The sequence below is a fragment of the Heliangelus exortis genome, chromosome 8 (assembly GCF_036169615.1).
Source record: "Heliangelus exortis chromosome 8, bHelExo1.hap1, whole genome shotgun sequence".
NCBI lineage: Eukaryota > Metazoa > Chordata > Aves > Apodiformes > Trochilidae > Heliangelus > Heliangelus exortis.
In genome coordinates this window covers 2,629,336-2,655,897 of record NC_092429.1, presented here as the reverse complement: position 1 = coordinate 2,655,897, position 26,562 = coordinate 2,629,336, and the positions used below count along the sequence as shown (strand labels likewise).

Sequence of the window (26,562 nt, the reverse complement as noted above, 5' to 3'; positions counted from 1 at the left end):
TCTCATTCAGCATGCTCAGCAAGGATTTTCTTAGCATTACATGACAGTGAGTTTGTACCATCATAAACCTGAGTGACCTAAGAGTAACTAAAATGGGAAACTGAAAATGTCCTCAAAGGAAGGCAGGGAACCTGAATTCAGGAATTACCAGTCTGAGGTTGATGACCAAATGAAAAAAACAAAACAAAACAAAACAAAACAAAACAAAACAAAACAAAACAAAACAAAAAAAAAAAAAAAAAAAAAAAAAAAAAAAACAACCCTCAATTTGGCTGAGGCTGTGACTTCTGGTTATCACCTCTAGAAAGATAACTTTCTAAATGCTTCCCAGACCATTCCAGCTGTTTGTGACATTTCTCCCAAGTGCCAGAGACAGCTTTCTGATAAGTGCAGCACAGGGTTGCAGGGCAGCCTAGCTGAAGCCCATCAGCACACAACTTTGACTTCCCTTCAGGCTTATTCTCTCCAGCATGGAATGAGTAATCCCTTTAGATTTATATTTGCATAGTGCTCTCTTTAGGCTTCTTTTGTGCCAAGTGTTTACAGTAGTTAATTATTAGCCAAGAATAACTGTACTTGTCCTTATTTAAGCTGCACATCTCCCCCTTCATCATAGGTGCAGTTGCTAGGTGGAGCAGAACATCATAAGTTCTGCTCTTTGGCCAGCAAGAAGGGACAGGGAACATCCACAGTCTTGTTTTGACTAGAGAGGAAGTAAAATGGAGTAAAGTATGGCAATCAAATCAAATAAATCTGAAAGGGTATGAGCTTTTCTAAAGTTTAAAGAATCTTTGCCATTTATTGCTTTGATCTTGCATCCCGTGACCATTTGCCATGAGGAAAGCTTCTTGTTTCTTCAGTGCTGAGCTGTAGTTGGTGAGGTTGGTATTAGCACTTGGCACTGTAACCTCCCTGTGGATCTAATTCCCATTTTCGCTCAGAAATTCATCCTGAGAGGCTGGAAGCAATAATTTGTGGGAGGAGTGATGAATTTCTTCTCTGTTGGCTTTATGTGTAACTGGTGAAATATAAACAGCTCTCTGGGCTCAGCAAGGAGGTGGACTGGTGTCCCAGTGTACAAAGCAGGATGGGAGCTGGAAGGAGAGCAGTGGATGTTCCTCATTTCTGGAGGTAACAGAGAGTGAACATCGGAGCCTCCCTGCTCTGTGACTTGCATTGCACCTGGGTTTGACCCTGTGAGTAGGAACTGGTGACTTGAGAGTGAAGGTTTTAGACATCTTAACCTCAAACAATGGTGAGCACTTGGTAACTGAGAACAGCTTTCTCAGAGGTGGTTTTGTAGCAGTGATGGGCAAATACATTTGAGTGATCATTTGCAGCCACTGGCACTTGAATATGATGTTCAGACTTCTAAGCTGTCTGCTCTGGCATCAAAAGAAAATGATTTCTCCTTTTAGTTGTAAATAAATTCCTGTTTCAGTTGAGGGCACTTATGGAAGTGGAGAGCAGAAAGAACAATTTATTATTAGATCTGTCACTTTAAAATATGTTCCCACTTTGATTCTGCTTTGAAGCATTCTCGTTTGAAGCAGCATTAAAGTATTTAAATATGTAGGAGTGCTAGCAGGGGAGATTACAAGTTGTGACACTTTTTAACCTTGGGGGTTTTTTTGTGTTTTGCATTTTTTTTTCCCAGGGAATTATTACAAGTGGGTTTTTTATGGCTTGGAATTAAAATGGCCATCCATTTAAAAAAGTTTGGCCAATGATTGGAAAAGAAAAAAACCCACCACATTCTGTGTGTATATATGAAGTAGAGACTAATTTATATAATTAATTACATCCTGCTTTATCATGAAGCTTCTGTTTAGGAATTTTTAGAATTATATTTCTTACAAAAGTTTATACATACACTGTTATTTTCAGGTTTGCTCCTAACTGCATTGCAAGCTATCAGAAGTGGTGTTAGTTTTCATGTTGCATTTCATGTAAACTATTGTCAGAAAGATCTCTAGAATCAAATAAAAATTGCTGGGAGTCAGACACCTTGCATTTGCAGACTTACAGGTTAGAAAAGCAACATAATTAGGTTGATGTCTCGTGAAGATAAGAGGAGGAAAAATGGCATTGCTTAATATGCCTTACGGGGTAAAATGCACTGGGAAATTGTGAAGAGCTGATGAAATCCCTGGGCCTGTTCTGGTGTTCTTTTGGGTTTTGTCTCCTTGGCCCTGTGCACATTTTTCTGCCTCATGGGCCACCCTGGTGCTGGCCTGAGTGTGGTGTCTGACTCTGGTGTCTGGCTCTGGCTTTGAGCAGGGCCAGGAGGAGGAGAGGATGGGAGTGAGTGGAAAACTGAGCAGGATGGAACCAGTTCCTTTGAAAAGCGTGGCTGCTTGGTTGAAGATAAGTAAATTAATTCACCAACCTTTGCCTACAGGATTTATCATTTCAAATGCCTGTGACTGAATTTCCCATACTGCTGGGAGCTATTGGGTGGCAGTGTTGGCTTTCAGTGATCAGAACATGCTAGCTTCATGTGTTTAAATCTGAAGGGATAGAAGTAAAGCTTTTTTTTCCTCCAGGCATTTCAATAAAATATTTTAAAACACATCCCATGCTAATATTTTATTGCAGAAATTAAAGAGGAAAAAATCTGCTTGTGTCATCTCAGGTTCTGTATCTACAAAGTCATAGTGTTCCTGATTCCTCCTCTCTCATTTCAGAGCCTGTGTGGTGTGGTAGTACTGAATCTTTAGCAAAATGGGGTTTGCACCATGATCCTGGCTTCTGTGGTCTGTGAGAGTTGCTTACTCCAAAAATGGAGGTGCATCTCCATAGTTTTTGAAGCAAAATTTGGAATCTTTTTTTCATACTTCTCAGATTCGCCTGAAAACAATGTAACTGAAATCTTCTTTTACTTGATTCAGCTTTGCAGAGGGCCAAAACCACACAGAGCTCATTCCACAGATCATTTCAAATGGCTTTTGAGGAAAAAAACACTACCAAGGAAGAATGCTCTTTAATGAAACTGTTAAAAAAGGCTTTTGTTAGTTACAAAGTAATCAGATGCCAACTTAGGAATGCATTTTAAAGAGAATAGAGGAAAGGATGCCATACATAATAAGGATCTTTGAAAAATAATGCACTTAATATGTAGAGGGAATCACTCTTCAATTGTTTTCTACCCTCTGCATTTTATAAAAATATCTTTCAAGTTTTCCCATTGAACCTTTTAGAAAAGACCACAGCAAATACAAACAAAAAAGGAAAAGCAATCAATTGTACTGGAACAGGTATTATATTTCAGTAATGTTGGATGTTCAGCTATACACAATTACACATGTAGACACTATTAGGAAGTGCTAATGAAGAATTAACACATCTGTTAATGTGTGGGGATGATAAACTCCAACTGCATCCTCTGCTAATCCACACAGAATAAGATTTCCAAAGGCTGTGATGTCACTGTGTCCCAGATGAACCTCCTGAGGTCCCAAGAGGGGATGTTACCTGTTTGCTAGCCAAGAGCATCAGAGCACAGATGAAATGCTTGTGTAAGCTCCAGCTCCTGGCAAGAAACAGTTACTTTTTATGCTGATAAGAGGATTTTCTTAGCAGGCAAAAAGTGACTCAAAAAGAGAAGTTTGGCCATTGTGGTTTGGTGTGTAATGGGTTGTTTGTTTTCCAGAAGTGAAGATGCGGTCAATCAGATGGCTGTTACTCCTTTCCCATTACCTTCCAGCTCCCCCTCTTCTATTGAGGTGAGGTTTGTGAGTTGTTGTTTTTAATTAAGGGTTGCTGAATTAGATAGATTAATCAAAATTAGCAGTTCACTATAAATTTCAACACCTCATCTAATTAAACCCCAAATTATAAAATGCGTTGGGTAGGAACTTCACCTAATAAGCATGTTTTCCCCTGTCTCCTTTTTATTGATCTCAGTGTTACTGAAAAGTCTCCAAATGAAACTCTTGCCAGCTCCTATCATGCTCCTTTTTCAGCTAGTGAGAGTAGTCGTGGTGAGGACAAGCCTGAAACATGGATATTCATCCACAGATGAGAAATGAGCATTTTTCAGGGGAAAGCTCCCACTTTCAAGGTTCTCTCTCCCCCAGAATACCCTCCCATCAGCAGCTCTATAAATGAAGGAGGAGTGGCCCTCAACTAACTACATAAAAGAGGTCACTGTGTACATGATTTTCATTACAAGAGCTCTCTGAGATGATCCCAGCCTCACTGAGAGTCTTGGTTCATCACTCTGTCCTGTGCCCCTGCTCATTTTCTTCCAGAAGGAGCAGACCAGGGCTGCTTAAGCTGTGAGTTTTAGTACACAGTGTTGTAGCATACAATCTTCCAATACAAAAACTTCCTTTGTGTGGTCTTCTTACCAATGTTTTCCTTTCACTGTAGTTGCTATCTCAGCCCCACTGTAAACTGATTGCTCTCTTGTGCCCCATGAATCCCTGCAGTGTCACCACATTGTGACCATTTTGACATCTTGATATGGTGTAACTAAATTATCTAGATAAAGTACATGGTTAGCCTTGCAGTTGCTTTTTAATCCTATTTCTAGTTGAGCTAATAAAGCATAAAGATGTTTTATAATTCAGTTGGGATTTGGTCTTGCCTTGAATTGATAAATTCACATACATGCACTGAACTGGTATTTCAGTGAGCATTACTGGGATCCCATGCCAGGTAACACTGGATGAATTTCCACTTTGCACACTCACTCCTGCTTCCCAGGTTATATTTCCACTCCCATACAGGTGTAGTGCTGTACAGTGCAAGAGCTGGTTTGTTTTTCTTTGGCCCCCAGTCATTTTTGGACAGTGTTTTGGCTATTCCTTCTCCAGAAAAGCAGCATGTCCCAGGTGCAGCTGGGGGATTGCAAAGCACACTACAGTTTACAGAGTCCAAGTTCATTTGGTGTTGCAGATATATTTGGTTTTCTTGCAAGCCTGTGCTCCTTTAATAGATGCTAGCTATTACCTAGAGAAAATACCAGCAGGTCCTCAGCAGACAATATTTTCTTCTTGGTAAGAAGCTGGTTTATGTTTCAAGGGCCATTTTTATTGGGAATCCTCTATACAAAGAGGAAAACTTCATGCAAGAGAAACTTCTGGAGCATGTCTTGGTAAAAATAGTAAGTCTTACCTTCATTTGCTGGCTCTCCAGTAGCTGGACATCATTTGCAGTATTCTCACTGTAATGTGGAGAAGTACCTGGATCCTGAGGCTACATTTGCACTTGAAGGTGAGGCTTGTGCTCCACTCCTGGGTTTAATCCTGCTGAGCTGGGTGACCACGTGCTCTGACCAGGAGAGCTTTGGTTTTACCCACTCCTCACATTCAGTCCTGCTGCTACTGGTACCTGCTCAGACTGTATGAAGGAAACTGGGCTTTAATGTGCTGAGCATGCTTCAGACTCTCCCAACAGAAATCTAGAGAAGGCCTCTTGTGTTGCTAGGGATTAGTCTGGCCTTGAAAGTTGACCCAAATCTGCACCAGAGTGCTGGTACTGAACTGCCTCATGGCCAGACAGGTGGAGATCAAGGTCTGTCTTTCAAAACTTGTATCACTTACTTGTTTCCTGACTTGAGGATGCTGAAATTGTGGACCTTTTTACTTTTTCATGGTGCTGCTTGTCTAGAAAAAAACCCAAAGACAAGGTAAAATTGTCTAATTTTTTCCCTTAGCTATTATGGGGAATCACAGCTCTGTTTAAAAACTGTTCTCAATCCTTTCTGCCAGGACCATGGTGGCACTGAACCTGCATGCAGCAAAGAAGACCCAAGTTTGGAAGTTGTCATGAAAAGCTTGGCTGATGAGGAATCCAACAAAGCTGTAAGAGACTTAAAGCCTTTCTTAATGATAATTAGAGCTTAGAGACTGATTAGTTTTCTCTCTGCCTTTGTGATGGAGTATTATAGCACACTTTGGTCAAATAATATCAAGTACTTGTAAGAGCAGAATCAAGCTCCTAGCTTTACATTCACAGACTGTTTTCCTGAACTAAGCAGTCAGCATAATTTGTTAAAATATTGAGATAAAGAGTTTTTATGTAGCAGCTTGACCTCTCTGGAGTTCTTTCTCCATGAGGGGATTGAGTTTCCACTCTTGCTATCCGTATATGACAAACTCGAGACAAAATCATGGTCTGTAAATCAAATTCTTATTTATATTCATAGCTTCATAAATTCTAAGGCCAAAATGTCTATTATCATAATCTAGGCTTGCCTCCTGAATAACATAGCTATAGAGTTACTCTCAGTAATTTCTATATCAAGCCCATAACTTCTGGTTTAATGTGATGCTGTCAGTGTGTGCTGTAATCAATACTGAACTTCTCATTGATACAGATGGAGTTTTTAGTTGTTGAATATGTCAGGATTGTGCATTATCAGGAATCTGAAAGCCCTTCAGGGTGCAGCTCTAATCCCCCTTTTTGGACTCTTTGTTAAAAGTTTAAAATGGAAAGCTGCTAGACATGCTGGAAAGTGGCTAACCTAGAGGTACTGAAAATTTGCTGAGCCAGCCTTTTTCTCCAGCAGCCCACTCCTTTTTCAGATTTGCTGTGCCTGCACCATTTGTGCATGCTGTCCTCAGCTAAGGAAACCTGACATTTCTGGAGGTTTTTTTCCTGCTCCATCTTGTCTTTTTCAAAGAGCATCTTTGTTTTTTCAAGTATGAATTGAATCACAGAATCACAGGGCAGCTTAGCTTGGAAGGGACCTTGGAGATCATCTGCTCCACCCCCCCTGCCATGGGCAGGGACCTCTCATAGGTTCAAGGCTTGCTCACAGCATTCAACACTTCCAAGGACTGAACATCCACAACTTCACTGGGCAGCCTGTGCCAGAGTCCCACCACCCTTGCACTGAAGAACTTTTTCCTCAGACCCAGTCTAAACCTGTTCTCTTTCAGTTTAAATCTGTTTCCCCTTGTCCTGTCACTGAACACTCTTATGAAAAGTCTCCTTCCAGCCTTTCTGTGGGTTCCCTTCAGGTATACTTGATGTTTTATAGCTAGTAAGTATTTAATGAACCAGTCTGTGAACTCTAAGAGTTAGGGAGTTAGGATGCTCTTCAAGCATCAGAATTAACCACCCATTTAAAATGGAATGGTTTGTGTTTCTATCAGTTTACAAAACAGTTGGTCTGTTTGTATTTGGTAGCCTTGTAGAGAATCCTCCTTGGATGCTCTGGAATATAAATGAATCAGAGTTTTATTGTGTGTGTTTACAGGTGTAACTCACCTGGTTTTAATCCTGTTCATGTTCAACTTGGCAAGAGACCTGAAGGATTACAAGGCAATGTGAAAAATAGCTCAAAGAATAAAGTGGATAAAAAACTATAAAATGCATTGTACCAACATGATCTCTCAGTGTAGGACATTGTACTGAAGCTTTTGAAAGGTATTAGAGGGAGCATGAATTTAATGGGGAAAAAATTACAGCAATCCAAGATAGGTGTGGAGGGAAGACATCACTTGAACAACAGGGAACCTGGAATGTAGTGGCAGCTTCTTTTCTGAAGCTAGAAAGAAGAGAACTGTAGAGTCAAAGGGTAGAAGTTACAGTATTTAAAATTGCAAGGTATAAAAGTAAAAGTGTTGGTGGTAAGAGTTGTCCAAAACAGGGCAATGGCAGAAAGATGAGAGAAGGCAAAGGCACAGACTTGTTGAGAGCCTCTAGGTGAGGAGAACACCAGCACAGTACTTGATTTTCTTCCCCATTCATACCAAGTTATCTCATCTTTCCACTTCATTTGTTCCTGTAACATTAACTGGCTGCTACAATGTACTTTTTATCTTTGTAACTCAAAACATTTTATCCAGCAGGACAGTGTCATTATCCCTGCTGCAGCACAGAGGAAAAGCAACCTGCCCTGGCTCTGATGGGAGCTGGAGGCAGTGAATGTGTCACTCCTTTGGCTGTTGTGTGACCTGCCTTCTTTCAGTGGAGATTTTCCTGATTTTTATATTACATAAACAGATCCTGAAAAATTAAGGGCTACCAGATGGATTAAAAAAAAAAAATATTTAGATATATAGATCCATAGCAAAGTCCTCAAATGCCTATAGATCCAACTGTTCCTTCCATGACTTCAGTTGGGCCAGCCCTTGGTTTAGAGGCATAAATGGATGAAAAATAGTGGGGAAAGCCAGTTTTGTATATTCAGAGTTTTCATCCAGTCAGGATTTAAAAACTACACAGCCAGTATTTCTAAGCATATCTTAATTTTGTAAATGCTGATGGTTGTGATCAGTCCCTTCTGACCAGGAAGAAATGGGTTTGTGGTCAGATTGGCATTAACACTTTGGCACTGCAGTGCAGACAGCTCTTTATTTTAGGAAAATAGATTTCTCCTCCAGTCTTTTAGTGAAAAAAAACCCAGTGCCTTGTTTTTCATTGCATGATGGTTGCTTCTAATAGCCTAATGCTACCTCACAATTGTTACTGAATTTTTCTGCCATATATCCAGAGAAATCAGGAATATAAAAGTCACCAAGCAAGATCAAGTTCACTAAGTAAATAAAAAGTATGTGCTTATCAGCAGATCTTCCACAAGTATGTACAGCTTAAGTCATGGGCAGGATGTCTCACCAAGTGACAGCTGCAATAAATAAATTTAAATATATATATAAATTCACATCGTTTTAATTTGTTGCTGATAAGTTTGTCACTCTCTACCAAAATACTTTTTTTTGTCACTTCATCACTTGAAAAAGTATAAAGTTACATGATGGATGTCATTCTAGACTGGGGATGTTAAGAGGGAGGGGAAAGAAAACAACTTTATTTCTGAACTGGAGCCAGTGGAAGTGTTAGACAAAGTCTGCTTGCTTATTAGCTGAGCTTTGAGGTGGCCTGAGAGAAGGTCATGGATGTCTGGGGACTGCAACTTTCTTGTTTTCCATAAGGTGTCATTGAAAAAGAATTGATCTATGTGGGGCTTTGGGATGTTCTCCAAACTTTTCACTTTACAAAGGTGGAAATGGCCTGAGCAGTCATTGGGTGTGCTCACTGCTGTCCTGGCAGAGCATGGACTTAGTTCAGTGTCCTGTAGGTGGGATAATTAAACTGATGTTTGCTGTGTGGGGATGGATTAATTTTCTTAAAAGATTTGAACTTGGAACAATAATTGGGTTTTGCCATGAACAGAAAACAAGTCCTTGAAACACTGGCAAAGAGGAAAGACATCATAAAAATGCTTTTGGATGCATTTAAGGGAATTGAATTAGATTAAACCCATCGGGTGTCAGGCTTATGACAAATGCCCAATTTGTGGTTGAGGGGCTGGAAACCCTTTTATTTAGTCTGGGTACCTTTATCATAGAATCATAGAATCCTAGAATCCTAGGGGTTGGAAGGGACCTGGAAAGCTCATCTAGTCCAACCCCCCCTGCCAGAGCAGGGCCTCCTAGAGTACATCCCCTAGGAACGTGTCCAGGTGGGTTTTGAATGTCTCCAGTGAAGGAGACTCCACAACCCCCCTGGGCAGCCTGTTCCAGGGCTCTGTCACCCTTACAGTAAAAAAATTTTTTCTGATATTCAACTTGAACCTCCTTTAGCATGGTCTGAGTTAAATGTGGAAGATTAGAGAGATTTAAAGGTGATGCTTAGTGCTGGCTTAATGTGCAAGATGAAGTTTGAGATTTTGGTCACATATCAGAATATAAAAAGGGAAGTATGAAATAACTTTTTGTTGCTCATTAAAACAATATCTCATAAAATGACAAAGCAGACTTCCCATTTCTCCCCTGGCACCTCTGACAATACCATGAGATCACCACTTTATCTTCTTTCTTGTCATCCATTTGGATAATAGCTGCAGTTCTATACTTACACCAGGCTTGGAGACAAATGAAGGGGGGGAAAAAAAAGCCTGTGGGGCTTGGTATGATTTAACACAAGAAAATTCCAGGAAACAAGGCCAGTATTTCAAGCTGGGTTACCTAAAATTTGATTTATGTATTTTTTAAAAATGTATGAATTGTGATCTTAATTAGAAATTCTTTTAAGATGCAGAATATCTCTGTTGCCTTTTGAAGTTGGTACTCAGTTTTTTGAAAACTAGGCTGTTCACCAGGCTGGGGGTTTTTGAAGATGGGGTGAGATCACTAATACAGAGATCAAAGTGGCTTCAGTTTGGCTAAGAGCAAACAAACACAGGGAGGACACTAACTGTCTGGAAGCAGTTGTAGGAGAAAAAAATAGTAGTTTTTACTTTAATGCAAGAATCTGGGAAGAAATTAAGTAACAATTGGAGCCTGTGATTGAAGTGCTATTGTTTGAGGTATTTATAATGAGGCTGGATGATGCATTTTAAGCAGTTACTTTATTTAAGTGCTGGCAGCATGCTCAGGGCTCCTGAGGACTGCTGGAAAAGTCACCCCAGAGGACACAGTTCCCTCTTCTCTAGAGCTTCTTACTGCTTAGGAACAATAGAGAGACCATGCTTGATAATCACCTCCCAAAAAGCCCTTCCTTCAAAACTTGTGGGTTTTCAGTAATCTTTACCATTCCCTGTCTTGATACTATTTTTTCCAGTTCTGAGTTCTGGGCTTCAGCTTTGTGTTGGGCTACACATGTATTTGTATGATGAAATATCACTTGTGTTGGCCTAGAATCACCATTGTAAGTTTGAGAGGATGTTTTATTTAAGCTAATGTGACCTTATCAATCCACCTCACTGTTGGGTTTTTTTTTACTTTTTAGGATGTGAAATGTAAAGCTGAGAAACCACTGCCTGTGGATCAGCAAGAAGTGGAGGAGCAGCTCCCAGAAAATGTATGTGTGGTTATGTCCTATGATTCTGTGGTTTTATTCTATGTTAATTCATAAGTGTTTGATTAAATTGAAGACTGAGTGATTTATGGGTTCAAGGTGTTAACTGGGGAGACATAAAAATAAATTTATTGGTAGAAAACTTGAAAAAATTACTTGCTTCTCTTTATTTATGTGGAAACAGTCACACAGCCTCATTCATATCAGGGATGTTCTCTTTGGTTTAAAAGTAAAAAACCAAACAACCCATGTTATTTGTTATGAGAGGCTCAGCTAAGAAAGGTGAAGGCCCATCCTTACAGCCTTCATGGGCATTTCTGGAAGCACAGTTACCCAGTCAGCCTGATTTTCCATTTCTTTATGAAGAGAATGTTTTCAGTTCATCTGTGCTTATTGCTTGTTTCCCTTCTAGTGACTCAGTGGGTTTAATAAGGTGTGATAATCAACAACTAATGATGATTCCATGTAACCTGCCCTTTTCTGCAACTGATCCCTTTTGCTTCTGCTTTGTTTTGCTTTTAGGTCCTCAACCAGATCAAACAACTCAAAACTACAGCAAAAGTACCAGTCAACCTCCAGGAGATGCCCTTGGTGCCAGCACCTACTTACCTTTCCCCAGAGGCAGAAGTCACCAGCCGTAGTAGGAAGCAGCTATTTTTTTCCACTAATACTGTGTATATTTAGTGTCCTAACCCTAGATGGAGCTTTTATTTTCCTAGATAACTTCTGATAAGATATTTTTCTTTGAACATCAAATGACCTATTTTAAGTTATTTTATAAAATGATCGTATTTATCTCTCATTTTACAGTTTTTGAGAGCTTTGAGATCTTTTTGCTTGTTTATCTTGACTTTTACATACAAAAGCATTATTTCTTCTTTTAATTAAAATAAAACCAGAAGGAAAGGCAATCTGGGACACCCTATACATTGCACAGTGCTGGGCCATGGCCTTGTCTGTCCTGAATGGAATAACAGACCTTGCTATTATGATCTGACTTGTATAAGTTACAAGTGATTGAAATGCCCTCCCAGACATTTACTCTGCTCCCAGAGTAAACTCCCTCTGGAGTTGTTGTGATTTTTTAAAGACTTGAGAAGTGTCTGGGAGTAGTAGCTCAGCTCAGACTTGTGAAGGTGAAGCTTGGAGCTTAATTAGTTGCTCTGATACGATTCCTTTGATGGTTTAAATTTTCTTATTGAATACTGTGACTTATTTCTTTACCTTTTCATCTTCTTAGGTGTCCTTCCACCTACATTCCCTGTGGATCCAGCAACGTGTCCCATAGTTCCAGGGCAGGAGATGACCATAGAGATATCCAAGGGTCGGTCAGGTCTGGGACTCAGCATCGTTGGGGGGAAGGACACTCCACTGGTGAGTTCCTCTTAAACTGTGATTTACTGTCTCTGTTAAAGAATAGGAAACAAAGACAAAGAAAACATAGAAAATCATGATGCTATTAATCTGTATTTGCTCTAATTAATTGTTGATTACCTGGAGGAGAAACCAGCAGCTACAATCTCCAGTGACAAATGGATAATTTTGCCTCGTATCAGATCAGTTGGTTTCTGTTCCTGTTTAAATTGAAAGGCTTTTGTTTCAGCAGTGCTTTCTGCTGTGGGCAGAGTTCAGAAATATGTATTCTTCTTTTAACCATTTTGAATTAAGAGTTTGAAGCAGGTAAGTAACCAGAATGGTTGGAGTGGAAATAATTGTCAGAGAGGTAGAACTACTTCAGCAAGGTGAACACCTCCATCTTGAGAGCTCAAATAGTAGCTGTTGAAACAAACTGTGAGTTATATCCCTGCCAAAAAAGCCCTTGCTGAACAGACATAAACCAAAGGGAATCTTTTATTGTTTTCTGTGTCTTCTTGCTCCATCTTGCACATGGGTCTGCTGTGTTTTTTTTTTTTTTAAAGAAAATTATATTCAGCTAAGTTAAAATGTATCAGCTCAAGTGTAAACTCAGCAAGTTAGTTAAGCTAAACCCTTCTCTGCCTCTGCTGTTGCCATTTCCACCCCGCTTTTGTTTAAGCTTTTGTTTAAGCTCATGTGTTACAGCATAACAGAATGTCGGAGTGTTTCTTTTAAATGTCAAATTCAGTTCTTTCAGTAAACAAGTTTGCTGCAGAGGTGTCTGTACTGGGTTCTCCTGAATCCCCTGCTGCAGAGCCACTTAAAGCAACAGAGCTTCTCTGTTACTTGCAGTTGTTCCCAAAAATCTCACTGTGGTGCATCATTAAGCAGTGAAGTGCTGTGTCAGCAGCCACTGACTGTTGCAGTGTAATAATCCTTTTCCAGACCAAGAAAGAAAAAAAAAAAAAGGAAAAAAAAAACCAAAACAGCCCAGGGAAGTCGACAGAAAAAAATAAAGTTTTGTTTTGCAAAGTGTAGGCTGGCTCTTTTGCAGTATGAAAGCTGAAATTGGAAAAGGTTCAGCTTTTGGTCCCTTTATCCAAATCTCAGCTTATGTAGAGTTTGGATGGATAACTCAGTTGCACATGGAGATAAATCTGAGTTAATGTTGAAGGCTTCAGTCAACCAGTATGGCTTTCACTGTCCAGCCATGCTCTGGTTTGTACCCAGTCCCTTTTTTTGTCAAGCTCCTCGGTGTTGAATAAACTCAAATAGGAAGTTCAGTGTTAGTCATCTCTCTGCTTTTTCATTTAACTGGAATTTGGAAATAATACATGGCAAGAAGCAATCTGCCAGACGCAATCTGGTCCATGTCTTTCATGAGATTTTAATATAAATAAATGAAAATTAGAAATATCTGCTTTACAGAGAAGATTAGAAAAATGCAAAGGATTTTATTCTTTAGTTTGAGTAAATGGTTTTGGTTAAGTATTATGCTTTCATTAGTTTATAAAATCAAGTGTCCTCCTAGGAATTGATTTTAAAAACCCAGGCAATTGATGGCAGTGACTGAAATCCGTGAAGGAGGGTGGTCCAACTTCCCACATTCCTGATCCTCTCATTACAGGACTTACCAAAATGAGTCCCTGTTTCTTTTCATACTCCTGAATCTTCTCCTTCAAAGGCCAGCAGTGCAGTTTCATAGGAAAGAAGTTGGTTTTGTGAGACCACAGTCTAATCTGATCATCTGCCATGTGCAGAGACTCTCTCTGGGATTCTCCATAACTTCCTTGTCCAGAAGGGTGTGTTCAGAGCCTTCTCCTCAAAGTAGGTAGCCAGGGTTGTGTCTTCAGCTGCTAGGATCATCATAACTCTATTTACTTTGCACTGCTGATCTCCAAATCATTTTGATGCTTTTCTGCCATGAACAAAATGGGGAGGAGTAAAGGAAAATACCACTCAGGACTGTAGGAAAGTTTCTGCCTTTCTGGATTTTGTGGACTACCAAACAAAATTAGGTACATGGAGCTGAGTGATGTATCCTGTCTTGCTCTCCAGCATCTGTTTTTAACTTAGGTAACTGTAGATGGTATCTTTTTTATTTTAAAAAAGGCAAAATAAATTGACTTACAGCTACAGTGCTTATGGCTGTTATGCTTATGTGCCATAGAAGTTCATAATTCTGAAGATGTGGGGTTTTTTTAAAGAAAATTATATTCAACTATATTAAAATGTATCAATCAGCTCAAGTGTAAACTCAGCAAGTTACTTTGGCTAAACCCTTCTCTGCCTCTGCTGTTGCCATTTCCACCCCTTTTATTTAAGAAATGATATGATTCAGCATACCAGAACTTGTGAATCAACTTGTGTATCCTGCTTTCTTCAGTGCAGAGAAATAAAACTGAAGCTATAATTGACTTCAGCAGTTTGAATTTGGGCTTTTTAGCTATTTTTGAAATGAGAATTGTCAGATCAAAGTGGGAAAGAATCTGAAGAGCAGCATTTGTAGGCATGTCTGCAGGTGTGAAGGAGGGATGCTGTCTTCATGCTCTGGTCATTCAGCTCTCTCACACAGGTGGTAGAAATGAGATGCCTTGATAGGACCACAGAACAAGACATCAGCACACATTTCTTCCTCTCTTTTCTACTGGGGTGTCTTTATTTCCTGCCTGCACATGTGTTTTAGTGCCCATGAAATGGTGAAGGTTGTCAACCCCAGTTCCTGGGATGTCAGAAGTCACTCAGTAGTCCAGGGTACAGAGGGAGGCTGGGCCATGATAGAACTTTTCACATCTCAGGGGTTTATGACAAGAATGTAAGGGCCTTATCTATGTGGTTGGTAAAATACATTTGATCTAAAAACATTTAACAAAATGCTGAAAGTCAGCACTGGTGCACAAGAGCAGCTCCTATGTGGTGGGAAAAGGTCACTTTGGAATATTTTGGGTCTTTCTTGAAGGCATGATGTACAGCCCCAGCTTTTGGAATAATTAGTGTAGCAGGCTACTAAAGGGACACAGTGTTTCAAAATGAAATACAGAGTGCAAGTTTTAAAACCTTAGGAATCTCAGAATCATCAGATAGACTTGAAAAATGTGACTGGGGAGGTTAGTTTATTCAGGAGGTGATGGCTTAACCCTAGGGAAATGCTTTTTGGTGGGAAGATGACCATCCTGTTAAACTTGAAAAAGCTTTTGAATTGCTTGTATTATACACAAGGAGTGTGGCTGTGTGCTTAGGGGAGCAGGAGAGCATCAGCTGGAAATACAGGCTTGTAGGAAAAACACAGGAAAAGAAAGGTTGTCCTTGAGAGTTTTCTTCATGTCACTGATCTTTAGACTGCTAAAGCCCTGAAGCAATCCTACTGCATGTTATTCTAAGGGTTGATTTTCATTTTGATTTTTTTTCTTCACTGTCTTTCATTTCACCTTCCCATATACCCCTGAGAGAACACAGCACATGGCCTCTGCTTTAAAGCAATTAAACTGCAGAGTGGAGCTGGCTGAAGTACAGGGCTTTCCATTTGTGGGAAGATTTTTTTTTTCTTGGTTGTAGTCCAATCAAGCTTGTAAAAGTAATCTCAGAGTGGGAATAAAAAAAAAATAAATAAAAACAACACACCAAAAAAGGCCAGGGAAAAAAAAAAAAAAAAAAAAAGGAAAAAAGATGAAATGTTTTCAGAAACATCCCCAAGTGAAGTTTGAGATTCTGACTCTACTCCCCAGGACATTGTCCTGCCCTCTTATCCCCCTGGTTGCTGAATTGTGTGTAAATGTTTGTCAGCTCCACCACTCTTAAGAGCAGCCATGAGCCTGACAGGGCTGTCATTGTCACCTCAGGGCTCCAGGACCACACCAGCCATGGGACAGCCAGGATTCCTGGATGCAGAGATCTCTTTGGGCAAGGCCTGGGTTGTATCTAGGGGAGCCACAGGATGCTGGGGCTGCCAGCTGTATGAGCTGTGACTTTTGGGGACATGAGGAGCATTGGCCATTGGGACAGTGCAGGGCTGGGAGGTATAACCAGCCCTACAGGACACAGCACTGGCAGCACCAGTTGCTCACCATAAATTTAGGAAATGTCCCTCAGTTATTCTGGTTTTATTCACTGGATTCTACATCAGTTGTTTCAAGACAAATAGTTTTGTTTCAAGTCATGGGTTTTTCCCTCTCTTTTGCCAGGCAGTTTCTATTAAGCTTTCTTTTTACATCATCTGAGAACCAGGCACCAAGGATTGTTTAAAAAAAGGTGTCTTGGTACTCTTCCAGAAGGCATATGGGGTGAAATCAGCTGAACCCCATTATCACCCTGGAGTGGGTGAACACTGGGATGTCTTGTCCAGTTAGCAACTTGCAATGGGCCATTTTTGAGTGGTTGAGTCACCATCCCTGGAGTTACTTAAAAGCCATGTAGATGTGGTACTTAAGGACATGGTTTAGTGGTGGACTTGGCAGTGCTGGATTAACCATTGGATTTAATGATTTTAAAGCCCTTTTCCAACAAAATGTTTCTATGAATTTCTGTAAAACAGGATTGTCCATTTACAGGGATATTATTCTTGGCAGAACATGGAAAAAACATCGCTGAGATACAAACATTTTCTTAGTAGATGGGAGCACTCTTTTGCTTCCAGCTGAATAATGTAGCAATGGTTAAGTTGATTACTCCTCATTATTGACTCTGTATTTACTACCCTGGTGATTAAGAGACTCAGACATGACAGGAGGGGATTCAGTGGTTTCAAGGCTGGTGGAGGCTGGTACAGGGACATTCCCCACAGGAAAAGTTAAAAAACCCTGGGAGGGAAGGAGAGCATAGATTCTCTTTCAGGACAAGAGGAAATGGTCTCAAGTTGTGCCAGGGGAGGTTTAGATTAGATATTAGAAGAAACTTCTCCATGAAAAGTGTAAGTAAACACTGGAACAGGCTGCCCAGGGAGGTGTTTGAATCACCATCCCTGGAGGTGTTTGGAAGATGTAGAGATGTGGTGCTGAGGGACCTGGTTTAAGCACTGGATTTGGTTGGACTTAATGGTTGGTAGAGTTAGGTTATGCTTGGAGTTGATGATCTTAAAAGGTCTTTCCCAAACAAAATGTTTCTGTGAAATCCTGGTGAAGTACTGGAGAGGCACCTACAATGTAAAATTTTATAAGGATTGTCAGAGCAGTAACCTAGGGGTTCTTTGGAGGTGGAGAAGCTGGGAGGTGGTCAGTAGCTGCACCTGACATAGAAAGGACAAGAAGCAGCATACGTTACCCTGTGTCTTTTCTATTAAAACCAAGAACCAGCTTCTTATGCAGTTTTCATACTGGGCTTTGCCTACTTTGAATTTGGTAAATATTTTTTTCTCCCTTTTGCTTCCAGATGATTTTAATGAAAAGCTTTTTTAAGGCAATTAGCAAACTTTAAGCTACTCCATTTGTAAAATAAAGTGATCCATGAAGCAAGGGAACTGGAGCACTTTTTAGCAATGCTGTGAGGGATGGTAGTCCCAGAGTCAGAGAGGAAAAAGCTTTTCATGTTGCCTGGATTAGCCCTGGAAGTTTTCTGGCTTGCAACAGAGCTGGGGGAGCTTCCTGGTGGTGAGGATGGTTTGACAGAAGTACATTCAGATTCATTGTGTCAGTCCAGGTGAGTCAGACCTTGCATAAACCCCATCTGCTCAGGAAGGGCATGGGAATAATCAAGAAAACTGTGACTTGAAATTGCAGCTGTTCAAGACCTGATGTTTGCCCCTGGAGCTGTGAGGGTTAATTACCCTGCTAGGATCTCCACACTGCCAAGAGCTGTTGCTAATACCAAAGCCAAGTCTGATATCTGTGTCTTTTGCCATGCTGCAGTCAGCAGTGGGGACCTACCTAAATGTGACTTCTGTGTTACTTAACGGGTTCCCCCTTGGTTGAGCTTTCTTCCCTCCCTCCCTCCCACCTCATTTTTATTTAGATTTGGGCAAAAAGAACTTCATCAGTTAGAGACAGCTGAGCTCTGAGTGACTGTAGACACTAGGACTGGAACTATTCTGGTGGAATATGCTTACCTGGTAACTACAAATGAAAAGCAAGATACTGGCCTCAGGGGGGTTCAGCAATAGATTGTCTGTAGATACTGTTGCTGTTAAATCTGTGGCACAATGAATGGAGTAAGAGAATGAGAAATGGGAATAGAAGGCCTGAGTTTTCAGTCGTGGCTGGGGTACAGTAGAGGACCAGAGAGCTGGGAGGGGAAAAAATGCAGTAGCTTCTTCACCATCACCCACACTTATGAAACAGGAGGCAGGGTAATGACAGAGTGGTAAATGCAGTTAGCTTGAGATTGTGAGGAATTGCTTTGAGTCTTGGTTGGATGATGTTAAAATGGAGTTGGTGGATTCATCATCATTCCAGAAGGATGTTAGCTTACAGCAGCAGGACAGAACCCAACTGCTTGGTATGTGAATCCTCACAAATGGGAACGAGAGTAGAAAGGTTTGCAAGTCATGTATTTGATGGGGCTTTGGCAAGGTTTTATCTGGCTGTAGGGCTAGCTTGGGTAGCAGTGCCTTTTTTGAAGATGTAGCTGTCTTCCAGGAGTGTAAATCAACCATAATGTCTGAGCTAACATCATACACAAGCAGCAGGACATGTCAGAATGGACTTCTTGCTTGCTGCTGGTTGAAACCACTGCCTCTTGGCTTCCTGTGTCAGATGCACTCAGGATCTCCTTTATTCTTCATAACCTGTGTTATGCACCATACACTGTAAATTTTCATATTTTTTTACTTAATAAAATAATGAGAGTGAGGGAGTTTACATTTTAATATGTAGTTCTGTGTTTTATTATTCCCTCTAAAATGAGCATGTATACTTTTTGAAAAACATTGGTTTGCTTTGGCATGTGATTCATAGAAACATGGCTCTCTCTATCATTCTGACTTAAGTCATATATTTTTACACTAAACATCTTATTACCTTAGTTTTATTATTTCAGAATCAAAGGAGAGCTTGCAAATGTCTATGACTGCAGACCCAAGGAATGTTAATGAATAGTGCCATTGAATTTTCAGGTTTTAGCTTTTCTGATCTTAGAGAATATAACTGTAAGCAAAAATATTATGCAAGCTGAATAAAATTTAAATAAATAAGGACCAGATGTAACTATAGGGGCCTATAAAATGTAATACAAATATTATCCACTTCCTTAAAATAAATCTGTATTTTAGTATGAAAAATTATATTCATATTGATGCTGTGGATTAATCTTTTTCATGAAAGTTGGCAAGTGAACACCATCTCTTGCAAGGGCTTGTTCTTAAATGGGAAACAGACCTTTTGTTTTGACCTTGAGTGGAGAAGTTTTTCAGTATCATGCAACTGAAAGCATTTTTACATTAACATGGTGATAGATTTTTACACTATACAGCCTGTTTTATTGCAGTGGTGTTTGGCTGAGGGGTTTGGGTGCCTGCTAATGGTGTGTGAGTGGGAGCAATTGCAAAATATTGGAGTGTTAGAAGGGGGCATGTGCAGCACCATGCATTAGATAAACCCCTTTAACAAGGCAAGTGATTTACTTGGACTTGACCTTCAGCTTTTGCTGCTGAACTGTTATCTTTTCAGTTCCATTTAGATCTATGCATGGAAGATCATAGCTCATAACTGGTGTCATTTCCTCTGCCTACAAGTAACCAGCAGCTGGATTTATTTTAACTACTGACAGATTCTTACATGGGGTGAATTCTTTAGCAGAGCAAACTGTGCAACTAGTTGGTTTCTACTTTTATCTGTGAACCACCCTGTAAAAATGAAATGACAACTTTACTACTCTGGACCAAGTATTATAAAAGTTGAAATGGGAATACCTAGTGATACTGTACTGGTCCTGGGAAGGAGATAAGTCTGTAATCCTGCAGTCAGCAGAAAACCTCAGCTTTATTAGCTTTAATAAATGCTAATTTTGTATAATATTGGTAACTATGTAGGAAGTTTGTTGGAAATGTGTGATATTAGCTTAGGAAAACCCCACTTGTCAACTAAATCAGAAAACATCTTTTCCTGAATGTTTTTTTCTATGTGGTACACTTATTTTGCTTCCTCAAGAAAGTGCTGCAATTCATGCAGAAAGCTTCATTTCTTACAGCAAATATGTAATTATGATCAGTGGGGAGATTCATTCACCTAACAGCAGACAAAACTGAGTTACAGCAAAATGTAAAATGGATGTAATTCCAGCAGTTTGCTACCTCCTTTCTAGCACTGCCCAACATTTTGGGACACAGGTCCCTTTTCCCCATGGAATTCTCCTTTGGTCCAGGACAAATGGTTGGTCATGCTCTGGTGGCAGAGCATGGGTCTGGTGTCTACTCAGGACTCTGTTGGGTATTCTTTTGTCTCATGGTAATCACCTTCAAATGCACAACTTGGAAAATCATAGAATCATAGAATTATTCCAGTTCTTATGTTGGAAGTGACCTTAGAGATCAGCTACTCCATCCTCCTTCATCCAGGTATCCACAGTACTTAATGTTTGAGCCTCCTTCCTGTGTTGTGTCCTTTCCCTCCACAGTCTCTATTCCCAGCATCTGCAAATAGCAAATCTGGGGGTTGCTTTTCAGTGCTTTTCACTGCTCCTTTTCAGCAAAGGAGACCTGCCTTGAAAGTTGCTGCTTGTCCTTCTGAAAAACTGCTGCACAGAAGAAAAGAAACTCTACAGAGACAGGCTCAGGAGCTATAAATTTGCAGAAAACTTGTGGGCAGCCCAAACCTAAAGCCAGACAGCTTGTGAGACTTTCTCACCACTGTTTATGTTCCTGCAGGCTTTTAAGGTTTGCTTGGTCAGTGATTTTCCTGAGTAAGAAGCTGATTTTACCACCTTTCTCCCAAAGGCTCAATCAAGAGGGTGCTCTGTGGTCATTGCATGGGGTCTCTGCCATCCCAGTTCTTGACATTTAATATACAAAGATTAAGCTGTCACTCTTACTGAATTTAATTTTTTGCTGTGAGCATTTCTATTTGTGCTCTCTGCTGCTGGGTGAGTTGATACCCTTCACCTCCCAGGTCTCTGAAGTTGTTATAAACCAAGCAGAAAAAAAATATCCATGGCTGGAGGGTGGGAACTGAGATCCAACTCCCCAAGAGGTCAGGGCTGGCTGTTCCCCTCCCTCAGACAGAAGTCTGAGCAGTGCTATGTAGGTCCTGCTGTGCACATTTTACAAATTGTGTTTTCCAGAGGTGGGTTTCAGACTGGGGGGGTAATATCTGTAAGGTTGTCTTCAACTGACTGTTCAGGAGCCATTCTCTCTGCACCAGAGTTCTTCCAGGTGTCAACCAAGAGACTCTGTGAACTCCTCTGCTTGTTTGCCTTTTCTTCCACAGCCAAACCCTCTTTTGTCAGAGTCAATGTGAGAATTGTCACCCCTGTGCCTTCCCTTTGCTGAAGAAGACCTTGATGTTTTGCTGGTAAAGTGTGAGTGAGGGTTGTAGCCATCCCACAGCTCAAATCTAAACCTTACAAAATCCCATCTAACGTGCTGCATGGCAGGCTGGGTAAACATCACTGCTTCTTAGGAGATTTGGTGTGTACCATGTACCAACCATGAATGTTCTTTCATGTTTGGGAGCTAATCTGGCTTGGAGGTGATTTTTTTAGCCATGCACTATAGATGGGATCAGTGCATCCAGCTTCACTTCACTGGGCTGCAGGCCCTTCATTTGCCTTCAGGATAAGCATAATTCAGCCAATAACATTGGACAGCCTCAGCAGGAGCAGACAGCTTTCCTTCTACTTTGTCATTGAGTCTTTTCATGGTCAGAGAGCCAAGGTTTCCACCTGTGAGCATCGACTTTTTTTAGCATGTTAAAACACTGCCTGTGTGCCCTGGCTTGTGTTCTGCACCCTTCTGTCCCATATAAGAAGTGTTCAACTTTGCATTAATTCCTGATACATATATAACAGGCTCAGATTAACTGAGTGTTCTCTGTCAAAAATAGACAAAGATGAAAGCTCCAGATTTTTAAATGTATTTGTAAACCTTATGAAGTTATGTGCTTTTCAGCAGCTGGAGATCTTTTTTGAACAGCCTTGTTCTTGAGACATGGGAGTGTTTTCATTTCCAACTTCTGCACGAACAGTTCTTGTGACTCTGCCAAGCTGCATGGTGGAGTTCCATCATCTATAGGAAACTGGTAGTGAAAGGAGATGAGGAGGTATGGGAGCCAAAATCCATCCAGAGCCCCCATGAACTCACAACTTCTAACTGAACATTGACACCACTTACCCTTTCTCCCTCTGAACTAATTGATTTTGAACTATTTAGGCTTTGCTTTCTAGCAGAACTTCAAGCATGTAACTTGAATTTGAAGCTAGTGAGCTGCAAGACATCCAGTAGCCAAAACCCATCCTTCAGATAAATGCTGTGTATTGTTTTAGTCACAATACATCCTAGTTTTCTTCTGAGGCACTGAAGGGGTGTTACAGCTCAAGTCTGTAGCACATACAGAGATTCAAGCTTGCTTTCATGGCTGGAGTGTGACATTACAGCTCATGACTATGTAAACATCTTTAAAATACTGATATAATTGAAAATGTTCACTGGCATCAAGAATTTGTTTTTAGAGATTTGTCATGGATGATCAAAACTAACAGAGTCTTAACCCAGATCCCCCTAGATCCAGTGGAAAAAGATTTCTTCTGGGTTTGATGTATTTTGAGCTGAGCCCAGAAGTATCAGAGGAAAGATGTCTGTTTATCATAGCTTATGAGCTAAGGAAGGGAAGACTCATATTTATGCTTATGATCTGCTCAAAAATCTAATAGTACATTGTGTCCACATTGCTTCATTCTGGTTTTAATTGATTTGATAAGCCTAACTTAAAAAAGAAAACAGCTAGTTAAGAAAAACAGTGGTTTGGCAGGCCAGAGAGATGTTTCTTTTGTCAGGGTAGGCACAGACCAAACAGGAATGTACCTTCTCATGCCATATGTATTTTTAGTGCTAGGTCTGGCTTCTAACACATGCAGGAACTGCAGTGTAACACAGAGTTGTTGCCTTTGCAAACAGATGATGCAGATTGTCCAAACTGATAATGTCTGGTGGTTCCTGAAGCTGAGCTTTAGGTATGTGCTGGTTTGCATTCAGCAGTGCAGCTCTGGGAAGAGCTGGTAACTCCCCTCGGCCACCATTTTTAAAGCAATCATAGATGAAAGATTAAGAAATATGATTTAAAGCATTTTTTTTGAAATATCAGATTAAATACCATCTGAAAATGGTTGGTTTGCCCACCTTGTGTACATGTCCAGCCTGCTGTTATGTGGTCACATTGCTGTTTTTCTGCAGCACTTCATGTTCAGCCACTGCTCTGCCGTGTCCTTAGTTGAACGTTGCTGTCTTAACAAGCTGGTTGATATTTTGTGTTGTCTCATTGGCCCCTTCTGAATGCCTTCCTTTGAAAAAAAAAGGGAAAGTGAAGGGTGCTAAGGAAGTTTGAAACCACAGACTCAGCTTTTCTCAGAATTAACCTATCAGCCTCAGGTGAAAAAATATACATCACTATCACCCTCCTGGCTTCCTCCCAGGCAAAAGTCTCCCTGTTGATTTAGAGTTACTTGATAATTTTTAAACCAAAGGTAACCCCCCCAAAAAAACCAACCCAAAGCCAACCAAAGGAAAAAAAAAACACAACAAACCAAAACCCCACAAACAAGAGAAAATCTAAGTCACATAACAGGCTTTGGGCAGTGCTGCTGGGAGGGAGGTGCAGGTGTTGCTCTGTTCCACTGGTAATTGCTGTTTCCCTCACTTCAAGAGAACCCTGCGGTTGCCTGTGGTGTGTGTATATATACTTAATTTTTTTTTTAATCAACCCATTCTTTTGATTTTCTTAATTACCTTGGTACACAGCTCGTAGTACTTTGCCTTGGTTTATGGAGATTGCAATCTTGTTTCCCCCAGCTGGGACGCTTGTATCAGCTGTAATCCATTTGTGATGAAAATCCTTCAGGCTTTTTTTCAGTGCCTGGTGTGTATGTATCAAAGAGGAAGCTTGTGAGAGTGGTGCTGTGCTCCAGCAGCAGCAGAGAGGCTGTAGCTACAAGTCCACATCATTAAATAAGGTGTAGTGGGAATGAAAGACAATAATGCTCTCAATGTTGTCTTGATCAGAGTGGTAGCTTAAGGGCATTTGAGTTTTCTTTCTATTCAGCGTTCACTGCGTGCGCTGGGAAAGGATTGCAAGGCAACAGGGGGAGGGGGGGGGGGGAGTTAACTTGGTGATGAGAGATGTAGCATCTAATGGTGTTTGCAAAACACCAGGGTACTTTGTTCTACCCCAGCAGCTTTTTCCTGCTTCAGGAAGCCCCTGCACAGCAGGGCTGGCAGCCTGAAGCCTCGTTGCTTTTTGTTGCGAACTCAGTGGAAAGTCTTCTCTTTGACTTGCACATCAAACTGCTGAAGGAACTTCACAACTGTAGCAGTTTTGGAGGGTGTTTGTGTCAGAGAATGGGTTACCTGGTACCAACCTCTCTAATTGAAAATCACCAGAGTCATTTTAATGCTCATAGTGAAGCCATTTCTGGGTCTTGCCTGGGGAGAGGAGCACAACTTGCAGAGCAAAGCGACCCATCCTGTTAGCTGTCAGGACTGCAGCTCAAGCACTGCAGCAGGATGTTCACCTATTTTTTTTCAGGGGGGGAAAAAAAAACCCACCACAAAAAAGAAAGAAACAAACCAGAACAATGCAAAGGGAAAGCACCAGCCAGAGAACAGTATGTTCTTTGTAATGCTTTTTCTTTGGGGACATCTATTGCTGGCAATAAGATTAAATCACTGAAAACCTTCCCTGAAGCTACATCTGCCACTGCCTACATTTTCCAACCTCAGTAATAAACTAACATTTGCCATTGTTCCTTTCTTCTGGATTTCATTTCTTACAGATTTAACCAGCGCTATTTACCACAAGGCATTCAGTTCTTGCTTAAAGCTGAGTTCTATGCCAAGTCCCTAAAAATATTCATAGCTCCAAAGAATCTGGTTTTAAATAATATCATAAAAAGTAGACGATATTAATACAGTGGTTCACACTGAGTTCACGTAGTGATGATGCCAATGTATAAAAGTGATGGAAGCCAAAGAAGCTCCAGACAAGACAAGTGGTGAACAAAATCCTTTTTACCTTTTTACTACTCATCTTTACTACTACTTCTAATTTGGCCCATATGGTAATTTTCTTATCCCAAGATACAAAAAAAAAAAAAAAATCTGTAAATCTGTGTTCCAGCCTTGCTTATCATTGCAGAGTGGGCTCTGTGGGGTGGGTTGTGGCTGCCTGTTTGGGAGGGAGGTTTCACACCACCCCCTTCTTCCCACAGGATGCCATAGTGATCCATGAGGTTTATGAAGAAGGAGCAGCAGCCCGAGATGGCAGGCTTTGGGCTGGCGATCAGATTCTGGAGGTAAATGGATCTCTCCATCCTCGTGCTTGTTTGTGTCTTTATCCCATATCACTTTGCTCAGTGCAGCACCAGTTTCTGGTAGGAGAAAGGGAGATGATCACGTTGGGTCCGTACGTGAAGCTTTTCAGTCCCTGAGAACATCCCGACAGACTCCCGTTTCCTTCCGTACATTCGTATAAACTGAAGGTACAGATTGAGAATATATTAAATTTAATTGAGCAAGGCAGCTCTCGAATTACATAGTTCAGCTGTCATGTCCAATAGCTCAGGATTATTCATCTGTTTAATTTTTCATCAGGAGGCCTGCACCAACCACCCCCCCTCCGCTTCCTCCGCAAACCGAGCGGTGAGCGGGGGTGAGGGTGGCCACGCATCCCTGCCCAAAACCATCCCCCAGCCACAGCTTATAACCCCAGGGAACACACAGAATTATTTCTGCCAGCACACTTTGTGTTTTTTCCCCTCAGACAAGCCCAGAAAGCGAGGAGGGAAAGGGTTAAGAGAGAAGTGGTGGGCTGCAAATGAAACTTGCGTCAGGCAGGGGTTCAGCAGCTGCTTCCAGCCTCTTGCTGTCAGATCAGGACAAATTCCCAGCATGGCCATTAAGGCTTCGGTGTGTAGGGTTAGAAAAATAGCAAGGGGTACTTGGGGAGTTGTCTTTACAGCTCTTGCATGGAAAATATTTTTTTTTTTAGTGCTAAGGCCGAGTGGTGTTTTCGTTTTATAAAAAAAAATGGGTATTAACAGAGCACAATAATTAGGGGATAAAAATGGGGAAGCTTAATTAATTCTTCTCTGGCCCAACAGGAAAGTGCTAATGTTTGTGTGCCATAATATTGTTATTATTTCAGCTTTTAAAAGCTGTACTAATGAATGAAAAAGATGACTCTGAATTAGTTTCAGATTAGTATGATAAAGCACATGTAGATGCCTATATCAAGAAAAGAATACTGAAAAATAAGTGCAGAATTAATAAAATTAATATAATGGCTATAGATAAGCTTAATTATCTCAATGTAAAATTAA

At 40.7% G+C, this 26,562-nt stretch overlaps 1 protein-coding gene across 11 annotated transcripts in view; it reads left to right on the top strand.

Annotated features, from left to right (window-relative positions):
• Positions 1–26,562, top strand: part of PATJ (PATJ crumbs cell polarity complex component) — a 147,652-nt gene that overhangs the window by 101,644 nt on the left and 19,446 nt on the right. For all 11 annotated transcript variants that reach the window (XM_071749952.1, XM_071749955.1, XM_071749954.1 and 8 more), the window contains exons 30-35: positions 3,653–3,725; positions 5,718–5,810; positions 10,687–10,758; positions 11,278–11,395; positions 11,996–12,129; positions 25,453–25,536. In XM_071749952.1, coding sequence (XP_071606053.1) covers positions 3,653–3,725; positions 5,718–5,810; positions 10,687–10,758; positions 11,278–11,395; positions 11,996–12,129; positions 25,453–25,536 — 574 coding nt within the window. The remainder of the gene's footprint in view (positions 1–3,652; positions 3,726–5,717; positions 5,811–10,686; positions 10,759–11,277; positions 11,396–11,995; positions 12,130–25,452; positions 25,537–26,562) is intronic.